The following is a 13,449-nucleotide window of genomic DNA, read 5'->3' as shown; positions in this document are numbered from 1 at the left end:
CATTTATTAAGGTACTAACAAGTTTTTTCCAAAGTATCTATTCCAGTTAAAATTAAAATTTTAAAAATAATTTTCCAGTGATGTGGGATTCCCCTCCATATGCTATGAATATCATTGGTTAATTAAGGAATGCTTTGGGTCTATAGCAGAGCTATAGGGGAGCTTAGCTAGGTGGGGAAAACTAAACTGAATGCTGGGAGGAAGAAGGAGGAGTTAGAGAGAAGTTATGTAGCCCCTCTGGAGATGGACGATTTACCTGGTAAGCCACAGCCATGTGGCAATACACAAATTACTAGAAATGGGTTAAATTTAAAATATAAGCATTAGCCAATAAGAAGCTAGAGCTATGGGCCAAGCAATATTTTAAATAATATAGTTTCTGTGTGATTATTTTGGGTCTAAGCTGCTGGGCGGCCAGGAAACAAACAAGCAACCTCTAACAACACTCCAGTTAAGTACTATTTTCTATAATTCTGGATTGCCCAGTGTCAGCTACATGGACATTCAGGTGTCATGAGTCCTGAGACAAACTGATGGCTGCCTTAATGTGTCTTCATTTTTCACTGCATTTGTTCTTTTGGAACCCTGGTTATAGATTTATTAGTCACAGTATAAGATTCTTTCAAAGCTTGATATATATGATCTATAATTAAATTAGATCTATTTAGGTCTATTTAGTTTAATCAAAGTTATTATAATGGGCCTGTCTTAGAATCTTCAGTAAGCAAATTCTGGGAAGGGCATACATGGGCATTGTCTAATCTTAGAGCATTAATAAAGAGTGCTATTGGTCCATGAGCCTACTTTTCATTACTATAGTGATGTACCCAAAGCAGGCTAAAATTATAAATAAAAGAGGTTTAATTAACTCACAGTTTGGGAAGCTGAAAGTCAAAACTGTATGGGTCACCCTCCAGTGAGGATCACCCACCTCAGCTGCATTGCCTCAGGGTGGATGGCAAGGACTCCATCAATCAGGAAGCCAGAGGGAACTGCAGGGGTCAAAATTCACTCTCAAGAGTACTCACTCCGAAAGACCAGTGTTCCCTGTGTGAGACAGGAATCCAAATGACCTAAGTCCCCACCCACTACCCCAACTATCACACCCCACCACACACACACACAACACACTACTTCAAGGTTCTATAGCTTCCATATTAAAAACAAAAAAAAGCCTGTCCTGAAGTCCTTGCCCTTGTTGTGTGGCTCAGGAAGGCTAACTCTGGTGGCTGTGTGAAGGACATGCTATTGCACACAGTCTCTGAGGTGTCATTTGTGGATTAGCTATTATACTGACTTGCACCTACCCCAGATCTCGTCTACTGACCTACATCTAACACAGACCTCATATACTGACCTGCACCTACCCCAGATCTCATCTACTGACCCGCACCTACCCCAGATCAGCTCTAGAAGCATGAGGGAGGGCAAACAATATCTAAATACCAAACTAGCCTGTGTATCCCAATGCAATCATTCAGTATGTTAACTCTCTCAGGCTTCTAGTGCAGTAAATAGAGAACTTTCTTCATGCGCTGTTTATAAAGCACCACTACCCGAATGAGAGTCCCTTGGAGTTCCTCCTTTTTAGAAAGCACTCCCGTTTCCCCCTCATCCGCCCTTCTCCAAAGCTCTCTAGCTTCTCTAGCACAGTCATTCTGGCCTTGAGTGTGAGCTGAGCCCCACCCCAATAAGCTTTCCTGCCGACACAAACAAACAAACAAATCTCTATTCCACCTGGAAAGGTCTATTCCACTTGTCAAACTGCTTGCCTGGCATTTGTATGACTCAGTCCTAAACTGTACCCAAAGCTGCTCTAAGTAAGATCATGTCCACAGACCCAGCTCATCTGCTCAGGAACAAAAGGTCAAACAAGCCCTCAATTGTACGTTTTACACATCTGTCCACTTTAGTTTGTACAGATGTTCCTCATGTGGAGTGTTGTTGGCCTCTGTGCAAAACTAAAATTCACATATGCACAAATTTTACAATAACAAAGACAAGTGTTTTTTTTTTCCAAATAGTTCTAGGAAGTGTTTTCTATGTTTGAAGGCCACCTCATGGTTCCTCTGTTTCATGATCCTCTCTGGAGGAAGTCCCACTCATCCCATAATAATGGCACATGTCATGGAAAATATCAATCAAAATTTCATTGTCTCCTGGTGTAGTATGTACCTGCTTGAAATATAAACTGATGAACAGTAGCTACTACAAAAGACTGAGAAGCCATGTACTTCTCAGCCTTGAAAAACCCATGTAGCCTCTTGGGCATTCTGATGACTTTTATTTCCTTTAAAGAGGTGATATCTTCTACACAGTATTCAAGGGCAGAACTCTCTTTATTTGAGATTGGCTAAACTAGAATAGAGTAGTAGATCTAGACTAACGTTTTAGGTTTACTCCGATTGCTGTGTTAAAGCTCTATGACTGAAAGGCAAGTTGGGAAGCCAAGGGTTTATTTGGCTTATGATCCCACATCACTGTTCATCATGGAAGAAATTCAGGACAGGAACTCAAACAGGGCAGGGAGCTGGAGGCAGGAGCTGATGCAGAGGCCATGGAAGGTGTTGCTTCCTGGCTTACTCCTCATGGCTTGCTCAGAATGCTTTCTCATAGAACCCAGGACCACCAGCCCATGGCACTACCCACTGTGTGCTAAGCCCTCCTACATCAATTGCTAACTAAGAAAATGCTCTACAGTCTTGCTTACAGCCTGATGATCTTTTGGAGGCATTTTCTTAACCATTGAGCCATCTCTCCAGCCTACGGTGGTATTTTCTTAATTGAGGTTCCCTCTTCTGAGATGACTTTAGCATGTATCAAGTTGACATAAAACTAGCCAGCACAAACAGAATATGTTTTAAACCATCATGTGGTTTGAAGACATATAGCTCCCCATCAAGAAGATTAAAGCCAGAATGCCGTCTTTGGGTATTTTTTACAGCAGGAGGCAGACAGCAAGCAGAGTAAACGTTTTCCTCTCCTTGCAGCACTTCTGTGTCTGCAAATTCTGGTCTGGTCACAGCATTGGAAGCAATTGAAGAATCAGGGGTGGGTAAGAATACTGCCACTCCCTGAATGGCGAGACTTAAGTTAAAAAGTAGTCTCCATTGCTTGGAGGTCTTGGAAAAAAAAATGCTTCATTTTTCTGGCTTTGTTTGTTTGTTTTCATATTTAGAACATCGGTCACACAAACCCATCTTAACCAAAGTCCACTATGTGATGCCACATAGGAGGGGCACACGTAGGGGACTTTCCTATTATTAGTGTGTGCAGACTACCTGGGTGCTGGACAGCAGCTCTGCCGGGACAGAAGCCAGCAAGGAAGACATGGCCAACACATCTGTGAGAACCTGCCTTAGGAACCTGATAGTTGATCCCCAGTCCTCCCACACCCGAAGCCCCCCAGGTTCACTACAGGTTAAGAATTTATTAACACACTGCCTCTTCATTCTGCATTTTCCCTTCTGAGTCACAAAGGGATAGAGTTTGTGCAGTTCGAGTCCAGATCGTGAGGTCAGTCTTCGTACCTTTCTGAGCTCCTCATCACTGGCTACTTGAGTGACTAATACAATTGATTAACTTATAGGACTGATTTGACAGCCACGGACAGGCCTGGAGTACCGAGCAAGCTTTGCTATTCACCCTGGCTCATTTGTAAGTGATTATGACGCATTTCCGAGGACTCCTGTATTCTCCAGGTATTGGCACATCCACAAACTGCCAAGATTTAACATTCTGTGGGAAAGAATCAATGTCGGAATCAGAGACTAAAGCAGTCTCAAGCCTTATAAAAAGCAGAAAAAGACACCCTGTGCTTCCTGACCATGCAGTCCTATGGGCAGCTTACTCTCATACCATATGGCTACACCAAAAATAAACCAAGTGACTACGGAGAACTAGTGAGTCCTGAGTGCCAAGGGCTCTAGAGATACCTCCGCAGGGCCACAGCCTTCCGGCCTCTGATTTTGGTTTCCAAGAGATTTTGGCTCCATTCTCCTTTCCCCCACCAACCTTATTTTCTTTTTCCTGCTTTTTTAATACTGTGCCAGATGCCTGCCGGCAAGACTCTGGGTTAAATGCTGCTGTACCTGCACTAATTAACTACCTGTTTCAGGAAGTGTCAAGTTGGGAGACATCTTAGGTGTTTGGCTATAATCTAAATGAGATGATTATGGTAATAATCTGCAGGGATGCGCTCTCCTTTCTGTTGCTCCCTCGAAGCTCCATCCAGCGATTACAGCTTGTGAACCATGCTTTCCAAACTTGCCAGCTGTTAGCGGGATGTGGCGTATCTAAAATAATTCCTGCTCTCTTTTCCACTGAGCACAATGCAGTGTTTTTTTTTTCTAGACTCTTCTGGAAGCATTTGCCCAGGAATATTTCTAAGAGGAAGTGCCAGGGAAATGCAAGTCAGAGCCAGGAGCTTGTGCTTTGTTTTCCCAGGTCCTTCTCTGAAGCCCTGCTTACTCAAGGTCTGCTGGGCAGGCTTGCTGCAGAGAACTGGGCTCTTCGCCCTTTGCTGAGTCTGAGGCTCACAGTCACAAGCCAAAGGGGGAACAAATGCAGGACTGCTGTAATATTTACTATGTTTTAGCTGAGATTTTTCTATTTTAATTATGGTAAAAATACTTAGCATAAATTTGCAGTGGCAACCATTTTTAGGTGTGAGTTCAGAATCTTCAACATTGTGTACCAACCCCTTGACTGTCTTATTGTGTATCCCCCATTTTCCTCTGTGCCCCACTGTGGCAAGCACCGTTTTCTCTCCACACCTATGAGTATGAGTCGTCCAGATGCCTCACATCAATGGAGCAGTACAGGATTTGTCTTTTTAGGACTAAGTTATTCAAGTTAGTGCAATATCCCCAGTGTAAATCTCCTGTAGGGTAAATCACAATTTCCTTTCTTGTCCTTTTGGCTGTGAGCCTTTAATGGCCAAGCTGTCTCTTCAGATTAGAATTTCCTTCCTTTTAAGAGCAGGCAGTATTCCCGAGTATGCATATACCCTGCCTTGTTTGTCACCGGGCAGTGGCACTGGGTCTAGCCCACTCTCCTGCCTAATGCTACCAAGAACAAGGCTGTGCAGGTTTCCCTCCAAGACTCCACTTCACTTCTCAGACACATCTAGAAGCATAGTTTCAGGCTTATATGATAATTCTAGTTTTGATTTCTTTTTTATTTCATTTACTGATTTCCATTTCTATTGTTCCATTTAAAATATCTACCTACAGAGCACAATCTCACACCTCATCAAAGTCTTGCCAATGTTTATTATTATTTAAAAAAAAACTTTTAAAAAGAATACCCTCATCATGAACAGATAATAGGGTAGACGGGAGCAAGTGCTACCCTATCACAGAGGCCGGGCAACCTCTTGGCTAGTTTATGTCTCTTGTCCTTTCCCCACTGGAGCGTGACCATTAGAGTACAGGCCAAGACTAAAGGATAACCCACTAGAGACCTTTGCTGAAGGGAGTCCCCAGAAGTCAAAAATACACAGCAATACATAAATACCTTTCTTGGGGCCATTTTTTCTTCCACAAAATTCCACAAAAAATTATATTATGTGATCATTTTCAAAAATGTAGAAGTAACTAACATTTGCTTGAATTATTACAATTTACAAAGGGATTTTAAAGGCATTATCTCATTTGACTCTTTTTTCAGGTTTTCTTTTTTTTAAATAGAGCTCTACATTTTTCTCTGCTCTTCCCCCTGCCTCTCCCTTACCCTCTTAAATCCTCCCCCAAGGTCCCTATGCTCCCAATTTACTCAGGAGATCTTGTCTTTCTCTAATTCCCGTGTAGATTAGATCCATGTATGTCTCTCTTGGTGTCCTCATTGTTGTCTAAGTTCTCTTGGATTGTGGTTTGTAGGCTGGTTTTCTTTGTTTTATGTTTAAAACCACCTATGAGTGAGTACATGTGATAATTGTCTTTCTGGGTCTGGGTTACCTCACTCAAAATAATGTTTTCCAGCTCCATCCATTTTCCTGCAAAATTCAAGCTGTTATTTTTTTCTGCTGTGTAGTACTCCATTGTGTAAATGTACCACATTTTCCTTATCCATTCTTCGGTCGAGGGGCATTTAGGTTGTTTCCAGGTTCTAGCTATGACAAACAAAGATGCTGTGAACATAGTTGAGCACAAGTCCTTGTGGCACGATTGAGCATCCTCTGGATATATACCCAAAGGTATTATTGCTGGGTCTTGAGGAAGGTTGTTTCCTAATTTTCTGAGAAATTGCCACACTGACATCCAAAGGGCCTGTACCAGCTTGTATTCCCACCAGCAATGCAGAAGTGTTCCCTTTTCCCCACAACCTCTCCAGCATAAGTTGTCATCAGTGTTTTTGATTTTGGCCATTCTTAACAGGTGTAAGATAGAATCTCAGAGTTGTTTTGATTTGCATTTCTATGATGACTAAGAATGTTGAGCATTTCCTTAAGCGTCTTTCAGCCATTTTAGATTCCTCTGTTGAGAGGTCTCTGTTTAGGTCTGCACTCCATTTTTTTTTATTGGATTATGTATTCTTTTGGTGACCATTTTCTTGAGTTCTTTGTTTGTTTTTTTATATCAGACCTGTCTGGTGTGGGGTTAGTGAAGATCTTTTCCCATTCTGTAGGTTGTCGTTTTGTCTTGTTGACCATGTCCTTTGCTTTACAGAAGCTTTTCAGTTTCAGGAGGTCCCATTTATTAATGGTTTCTCTCAGTGTCTGTGCTACTGGGGTTATATTTAAGATGTGGTCTCCTGTGCCAATGCATTTAAGTGTACTTCCCACTTTTTCTTCTACAAGGTTCAATGTGACTGGCTATATGTTGAGGTCTTTGATTCATTTGGACTTGAACTTTGTGCATGGTTATAGATATGGGTCTATTTTCATTCTTCTACATGTTGGATATCCAGTTATGACAGCACCATTTGTTAAATATGCTTTCTTTTTTTTCCATTTTATATTTTTTGATTCTTTGTCAAAAATCAGGTGTTCGAAGGAGTGTTCAGTTGATTGGTCCTTATGTCTGTTCTTATGCCAATACCAGGCTGTTTTCAGTTTTGTAGCTCTGTAGTAGAGTTTGAAGTCAGGGATTGTGATGCCTCCAGAAGTTCTTTTATTGTACAGGATTATTTTGTCTATCCTGGGTTTTTTGCTTTTCCATATGAAGTTGAGTATTGTTCGTTCAAGGGCTATGAAGAATTTTGCTGGGATTTTGATAGGCATTGCATTGAATCTGTCTCATTTGACTCTTATGAGGACATAATGAACTCACTTTAGGAATAGACAGAGAGTCTGAGGCAGCTACATTCCCAGAACTCCTCCAGGGAGAACATGGTGGAGTCTAGGTTGGTCCTAGACTTGTATCCTGCATGCCCAAAGACTTGTATCATCCACACAAAGCCCCTGTCTGCTTAGAAAGAATTTTTAAATTTTTGAAGCCGTTAATCAATTTAGATCTCCAGTCAACCATGTACTCTTTCATCCTCAATTATAATCCCTGGCATTTTTTTTCTTGATAGAGAAATTTGCAGAAATGTGTTAGTTATCAAGCCCAGAACTAGGCTCATTCCTCAGCTTCTATGATAGTCGCTATAGATTTTTTCTCTCTGAGAGAACTGAAGCAAAGCCAGTTGACTCTCCAGAGACATTGTAGACCTTCAGTGAGACGGTGTCTCCCACCAACAGAAAGGCCTTCATGGAAGATATCATCTTTCAATATAATAATACCTCAATTTTTTTCATGGGAATATCATTCCTTTTGGCTCAGGAATCGAGATATTACATGATCTGTATCCAAAAGTCAGAGGATGTCTTGTAGATTGCCCTTCTTGTTAGAGCCCTGTGGCCCTGTGGCCACAGGTTAGCAAGAGTATGTGGGAGATGCTTGGATCAGTAGCATAGGAACTGCTGGGAAGTGATTCTAAGAGGAAAATCTTGGGAAGTCATTGGTTCACACACAGAAACAAGGGAAGTTTTCTGTGTCCTTTGCAGCCTCGGGTGTGGAAGAATAAGCATAACCATTTGTCTTCAAATGTTTGGATAGGAAGCATGAAAATTCTGCACAATGTGTCAATCTTATTGAATCTTGGCAGTGTCCATGGCTTCCTGGGCTGAAGCTGTAGTACTGTGCACAACTGCACTGAACTGAGCCCCTTGCTCCAAGGAGATTTCCATTCTAGAGCTATTTTACAGCGACTCTGTATTTACAAAACCAAAGCTTTTCAGAGCCATGGTAAATATTAAATTGCATGTGGGCAACTTGGCAGCCTCTGTGTAGAAAAAAAACAGGAATATATATATATATGAACTGCTCTTGAAATTAGAGCACCTCTCAAATTTGTAATGTTTTACATCCTGGAACTATGTACATCTAAACCCTTTCATAACAACCTCTGCACTCCATCTCAAGCTGTATCTTCCTGCACACATCAGGGCCTTTATAATCAAACCATTTGTACATCTGTCCTTACAGGGCAGCGGAAGAGCCTTGAGCAGGCTAGAAGGCTTTAGCAGTATATCATTTTCCACTGAAAAGGTGGGTTTCTCCTTTTTCCTAGGAAGCACCTTCAAGTACAGAAGATGGACAGAGACATGACCCCTCTTTCAGCCCCTCAGTGAAGTTCAGAAGAAAAGTCTACTCTGGCGCTCTACTCTGAGACGAAGTAAATCTAAGGAGGACTGGGCCTGGTGGCCCCAATTCTAACACTCAGAGGCAGGGGGATCTCTGTGAGTTCAAGGCCAACTTGGCTTATAAATCAAGGCCAACTAGTGCTACACAGTATGACCCTATCTCAAAGATGTATTAAACATGAAGGGGCCCTGCAGACTCAAAGCTCAGGGTCTCCATGACACAGTACAACACAGGATATCCAAGAGGAGCCCCAGTGAGGGTCCCGCAGAAGCCAGAGGCCTCGAAGCAGACCAATGACTCTTTGTAATGAACACTCAAGTAAAGATATATGGGTATAAGGGTATAACGCATGATTGAATGTGTCATACTAAAGCTTCCATAATAAGATTTTTATTTTCTTTTCGCTTAGATTTTATTTTATTTTGGGGGAAGGTTGGAAGGACAAAGGGTAGATATGAAAAGACAGGGAGACAAATGGGATCAAGATGCATGATGTGAAAAACATAAAGAATAAATAAAAATAAAGTTTAAAAATAAAAACAAACAAACAAAAATAAAACAAAATTAAATAAAAAAAAACAAAGAAATCTGTGGAATTTCTATTTTGTCTTCTCAGAAAGGACCAAATCTATGTATAAGCTGAGAATCACAATTCTGTTTTTCTACTTCTTCATAGTAATTAATAATTGGGAAAAAAAAAACCAACAAAGAAGGGGAAATGAGTTTGCTATCCTACAGCTAAAATTTGAAAAGAATGAACTACAAAGAATGGACTATGTAAAGGCTGGCCATAAAATAGTTGCTTGGGGTGAGCTTTAGAAACAAAAATAAACCAAGTCGAGGAATAATTTGGATTAAAAAATGTGGCCTAAGGCTGACTCATGTGATTCATGTGACCTTCTCAGACCAGCTGGTGTGGAATTTCATCCAGGGAAGGAAGGACCGGCACATGAGAACCAAAAATGATTAGGAACAACTTATTTTTTTGCTAGGTGATTTTCACCAGTGAGTATGGTTGGCCAGTCACGTCCCCAAGTCTGTTCTTCGCTTCATGGATGACACATGGCAGCTCCCTGAGCCCTGTCCCCAGCCCTCTTCGTTTTCTTAGCAGGACTTTTCCTCTTTCTGCCTCCCGCTTCCTCTTCAGCGTCCTCTTCCCGGTACAAATGACGGGACTGCTTTATCCTGCACTTTATCGTCAGCTTTTTCGGCCCCTTTCTCCACTGGGGCAATACAAACCCAGGAACTGAGAGACTCAGAATTGTTTTTGAGTAAAAAGAGAAAGAATTGGTGATTGAGCAGATACAGATGAATCCCCAGCAGTGAGGGGAGAGAAGTAAGAGGCTGGCAAATGTATTCAAGTGTGTGCATGTGTGTTTGGTGTGTGTGTGTGTGTGTGTGCGTGAGTATGTGCGTGTGTATGTATGTGTGTGCGCGTGTGTGTGTGTAGGTTTGTATGCATGTGTGTGTGCATGAATCACATGCAGAAAATCCAAAATACCTAAAAGATGCTGCCTCTGACCTCACTACCATGATTTGCTGCCTGCTTAATTCTTTGTAATTTCTCTGGGCTTCTCTCACCTCTACCCAAGCACCTCTCTCTTGCATTTTAGCACCCAGAAGTGAACTACAAAAAGGAAAGGTGAAAAAGCCATATAAAACTAGGCCATTACTAGCTGAGAGTGTCAGGAGACCTGATAATGGCTATCTGGGACCAGCAGCTGAACATCACCTTGCTGGCAGGAAGAACAAGAGGTTTGGGGACTGTGTAGGATCTAAGGAGAAGCTGTAGGATTAGTACATGGGTTATCATGTTAGGATGTCTGGAATCAGAAACACTCAGAAGGTCTGTCAACAGACCATTTTGAATAGATTTTCAGTAGAGCAGTAAATACAGGACTTAGCAGAAGTCCAGTAAGTGTTGGGCTTTAATAGTGACGGATCTCAGGAAAGAACCTACAGAAAGGAAGGCTGAGACCTAGAAGATCTTCTAGTTCTGAGAGATTCCTTGTAGAATCAGGAGACATGGAAGTAGAGGGGTGTATAAATTATCTGTAAGAAAAAAAACAAAGGGGAGAAACGGTAAGAGGCTATGAAGAAAGGGCTGTGGAAGAGACAGCAGGAAAAAAGCGAACCCCGTTGGGGTCAGCATCCAGATGGATGGAGAAAGATTATTTGAGAAAGTGCCTCAAAGTTGGGTCAATAGGTGGAGACTCCATGTGGAGGGAGCACCCTGAAGAAAGAGAGGGACATTGAGGGGCATGGTGTATATCCAAGGAACAGTGAGGAAGCTTGCGTTTGACTACAATGTAGGGAAAGAGTATAGGATTCAGTATTTAGGAACACATTGTGGAGGATCACAAAGTCTAGGCTATGCAGTCTGTGTTTAATTTAGTGGGCAATGAGAAGACACGGAAAGCTTTTCAGCAGGTTCGTGAACATAGATTTATGCATCTGGAAGCCGTGTGGGACCAGTTGGGATAGAGCCTGGTGGGAGGAAGTGAGTTAGAAGACACAACAGACCATTTCTGAGGTAAGGAGTCTGACAAGGAGTAATAGCAATGAAAATTCACGTTGGTGACTTTGGGGGGGGGGGGGGAGAAGCTAAAGATATCTACAGACTTTTACATGTGTGTTGTAGTAATATGCAAGACCAGAAATAGCAACAGCCTCATTGGTAATGAAAAGGAATATAGGTGTGGTTAATGTGGGGTGCCAACAGGCTACCTAGACACAAATGCCCAATGGGAGGTTAGAGAGAAAGTCTAAAACCTCAGGGATAGATCTGTACAAAACATAAAACCCTTGGCTCGTCGGGTTTATTTTTAAAACCAGCTCTCTCGGCATTTCCCACCTACAGATTCAAGTTGGACAGAAGGCGGCAAATGCATTGAAAGCAAAGCGTGGAACCAATTATAGAGTTGGATCAAGTGCAGATATTTTATGTAAGAATACTTTTTTGTCTCTTTAATGGGATCTAAGGCACAGAAGAAATCAATGAAGTTATGATGGTGAGATGGGCCAGAGAGCAGGAGTTCCTGTGACCCACTGAGAGCTGGAAGAATCAAAATGGCCGAGGATAAAAGGCAGTCTGTGTGATTCAATATTGTACTCTCTAGGGATAAGGTATGAGGGCAAAGGAAAAACAGCGACACGTTGGCTCAAACCAGAACTTTCCCTGGCTTGAGTTAAAAAAGAGCTGGCAAGTTGGAAGGCACAGGAGTTAACAGGAAGGGCATTGTCCTTTCAGCCTTGGTCAGTTGATTGCAGTCCCAGAGGAGCCAGGAAGGCAGAGCAGGGAAGACTGGGGAAGTAGTCAGAAGACAGAGGTCAGCCGAAGGAAGATGCAGTGCTTATCCCCACTACCCAGGAGCCCCTGGGGCCCACCTACCTAATCCTGGTGTCATAATTTTCCTGTGAATCATTTGGTTTTTTGGTTTTTCAGTTTTCCTTTTTCTTTTTATATTCCTCTGTGAGGATTAGACCATTCGTTCTTGCCTTGCAATTCGAGGCTGCCTCATTTTTTAAATTTTTTATTTTTCTTTTAATCAATTGAGAAACTTTTAACTAAGTCTCTGCTGCTTTGTTCCAGGCAGAAGGAAGAAGGGACCAAATAAAATACAGGCTGCTTACCAAAGACAGAGGGTCTTAACCAGGGACATCTCCTTCATATCCCCTGGCGTGGCTATGGAACCCCACCTTCCAAGGTCTCATTTCGACATTTACCTCCTGTCTTCTTTACAGATGCTATGTCAGGATCCTACAAAGACTGGACTTGAGGCATTGGGATCCCCTTCAAATACACGGTTGAGCTGAGGGTCAACGCTACCCATGGTTTTCTTTCTGCCTGAAGCCCGACTCCAGCCCACTTGTGAGGAAAGCATGGAAGCTCTGCTTTCACTCCTTGATGGTGTGTATGAGAATTACTGGTCGCCAGCAGCGCCGGGAAGGACAGCCACAAACTAGCCGCTGACCATGCTGTATTCTTCGCATCTGCCTCCTACCTTGGCCTGCTTAGCCATAGTGATGGGAATATGGTTGAGGTGAAGGAGCGTGCTGTTGTATAGAGGCCAAGCCACGAGCTTAAAAATACTCTATATTCTAATAAAGAGTCATGTTAGCATTTTAAACATTTGTTTTGCTGGTAATTAATTTTTATTGCTCTAGAAGAATATTGTACTACTTAGCTATTACAACTCGAAAGCTATAAAGTAAGCCCTTTTAAAACTCAGTGGTGCGTGCACCTGTAGACCTGTGAGAAAATTCTGCTGAGCCGGCGGTACTCACCGATGCGTTGGAGCTAAGTGGCAGGCAGCTGGTTGAGCAGGCTCAGTCTAAACCTGCATGAGGGGCCATATTCATGCTCTCTGTGTCCTTTTTCAGCAGGTTTGACCTGGCCTGCAGGAGGGGATCAAGCCCCAGCCTCCAGACACTATTCAAACCTCTGACTATATCACACTTGTTAACACCCCATTTGTTCTGGCTCCTTCCTTATGTCAACTTGACACAAGGTAGGGTCATCTGAGAAGATGGACCCCTAACCAAGAAAATGCCTCGGTGTGATTGATTGGCCTGTAGGCAAGTCTGTAGGGTGTTTTCTGGATCGATGATTGAGGTGGGATGCTGTCCTGGGGCAGGTGGTCCTAAAAGGGGTGTTTAGGAAAGCAAAGTGAGCAAGCCAGGAGAATTAAGCCAGTCAACAGCACTCCTTCTGGTCTCTACTCTAGTTCTTGTCTCCAGATTCCTGCCCTGAGTTCCTGCTCTGACTTCCTTCGGTGATGGACAGTGACGCGGAAGTATGAATGGAATAAACCTTTCC

The 13,449-nt window shown here is 42.5% G+C and overlaps 1 protein-coding gene across 1 annotated transcript; it reads left to right on the top strand.

Annotated features, from left to right (window-relative positions):
- Positions 1-2,060: 2,060 nt before the first annotated feature.
- Positions 2,061-12,596, top strand: Cpo (carboxypeptidase O). The gene is given in 7 exon segments (XM_050154200.1): positions 2,061-2,131; positions 2,133-2,167; positions 3,702-3,804; positions 3,806-3,902; positions 11,491-11,575; positions 12,375-12,472; positions 12,474-12,596. Coding segments are annotated over 7 exon segments (612 nt in total).
- The last annotated feature ends 853 nt before the right edge of the window (positions 12,597-13,449 follow it).

This window comes from Alexandromys fortis, unplaced genomic scaffold (genome assembly GCF_014885135.2).
Source record: "Alexandromys fortis isolate MF-2015 unplaced genomic scaffold, M_Fortis_MF-2015_v1.1 scaffold_40, whole genome shotgun sequence".
Lineage (NCBI taxonomy): Eukaryota > Metazoa > Chordata > Mammalia > Rodentia > Cricetidae > Alexandromys > Alexandromys fortis.
The sequence above is the reverse complement of the archived record's forward strand: the minus strand, read 5'-3'. Positions and strand labels throughout refer to the sequence as shown.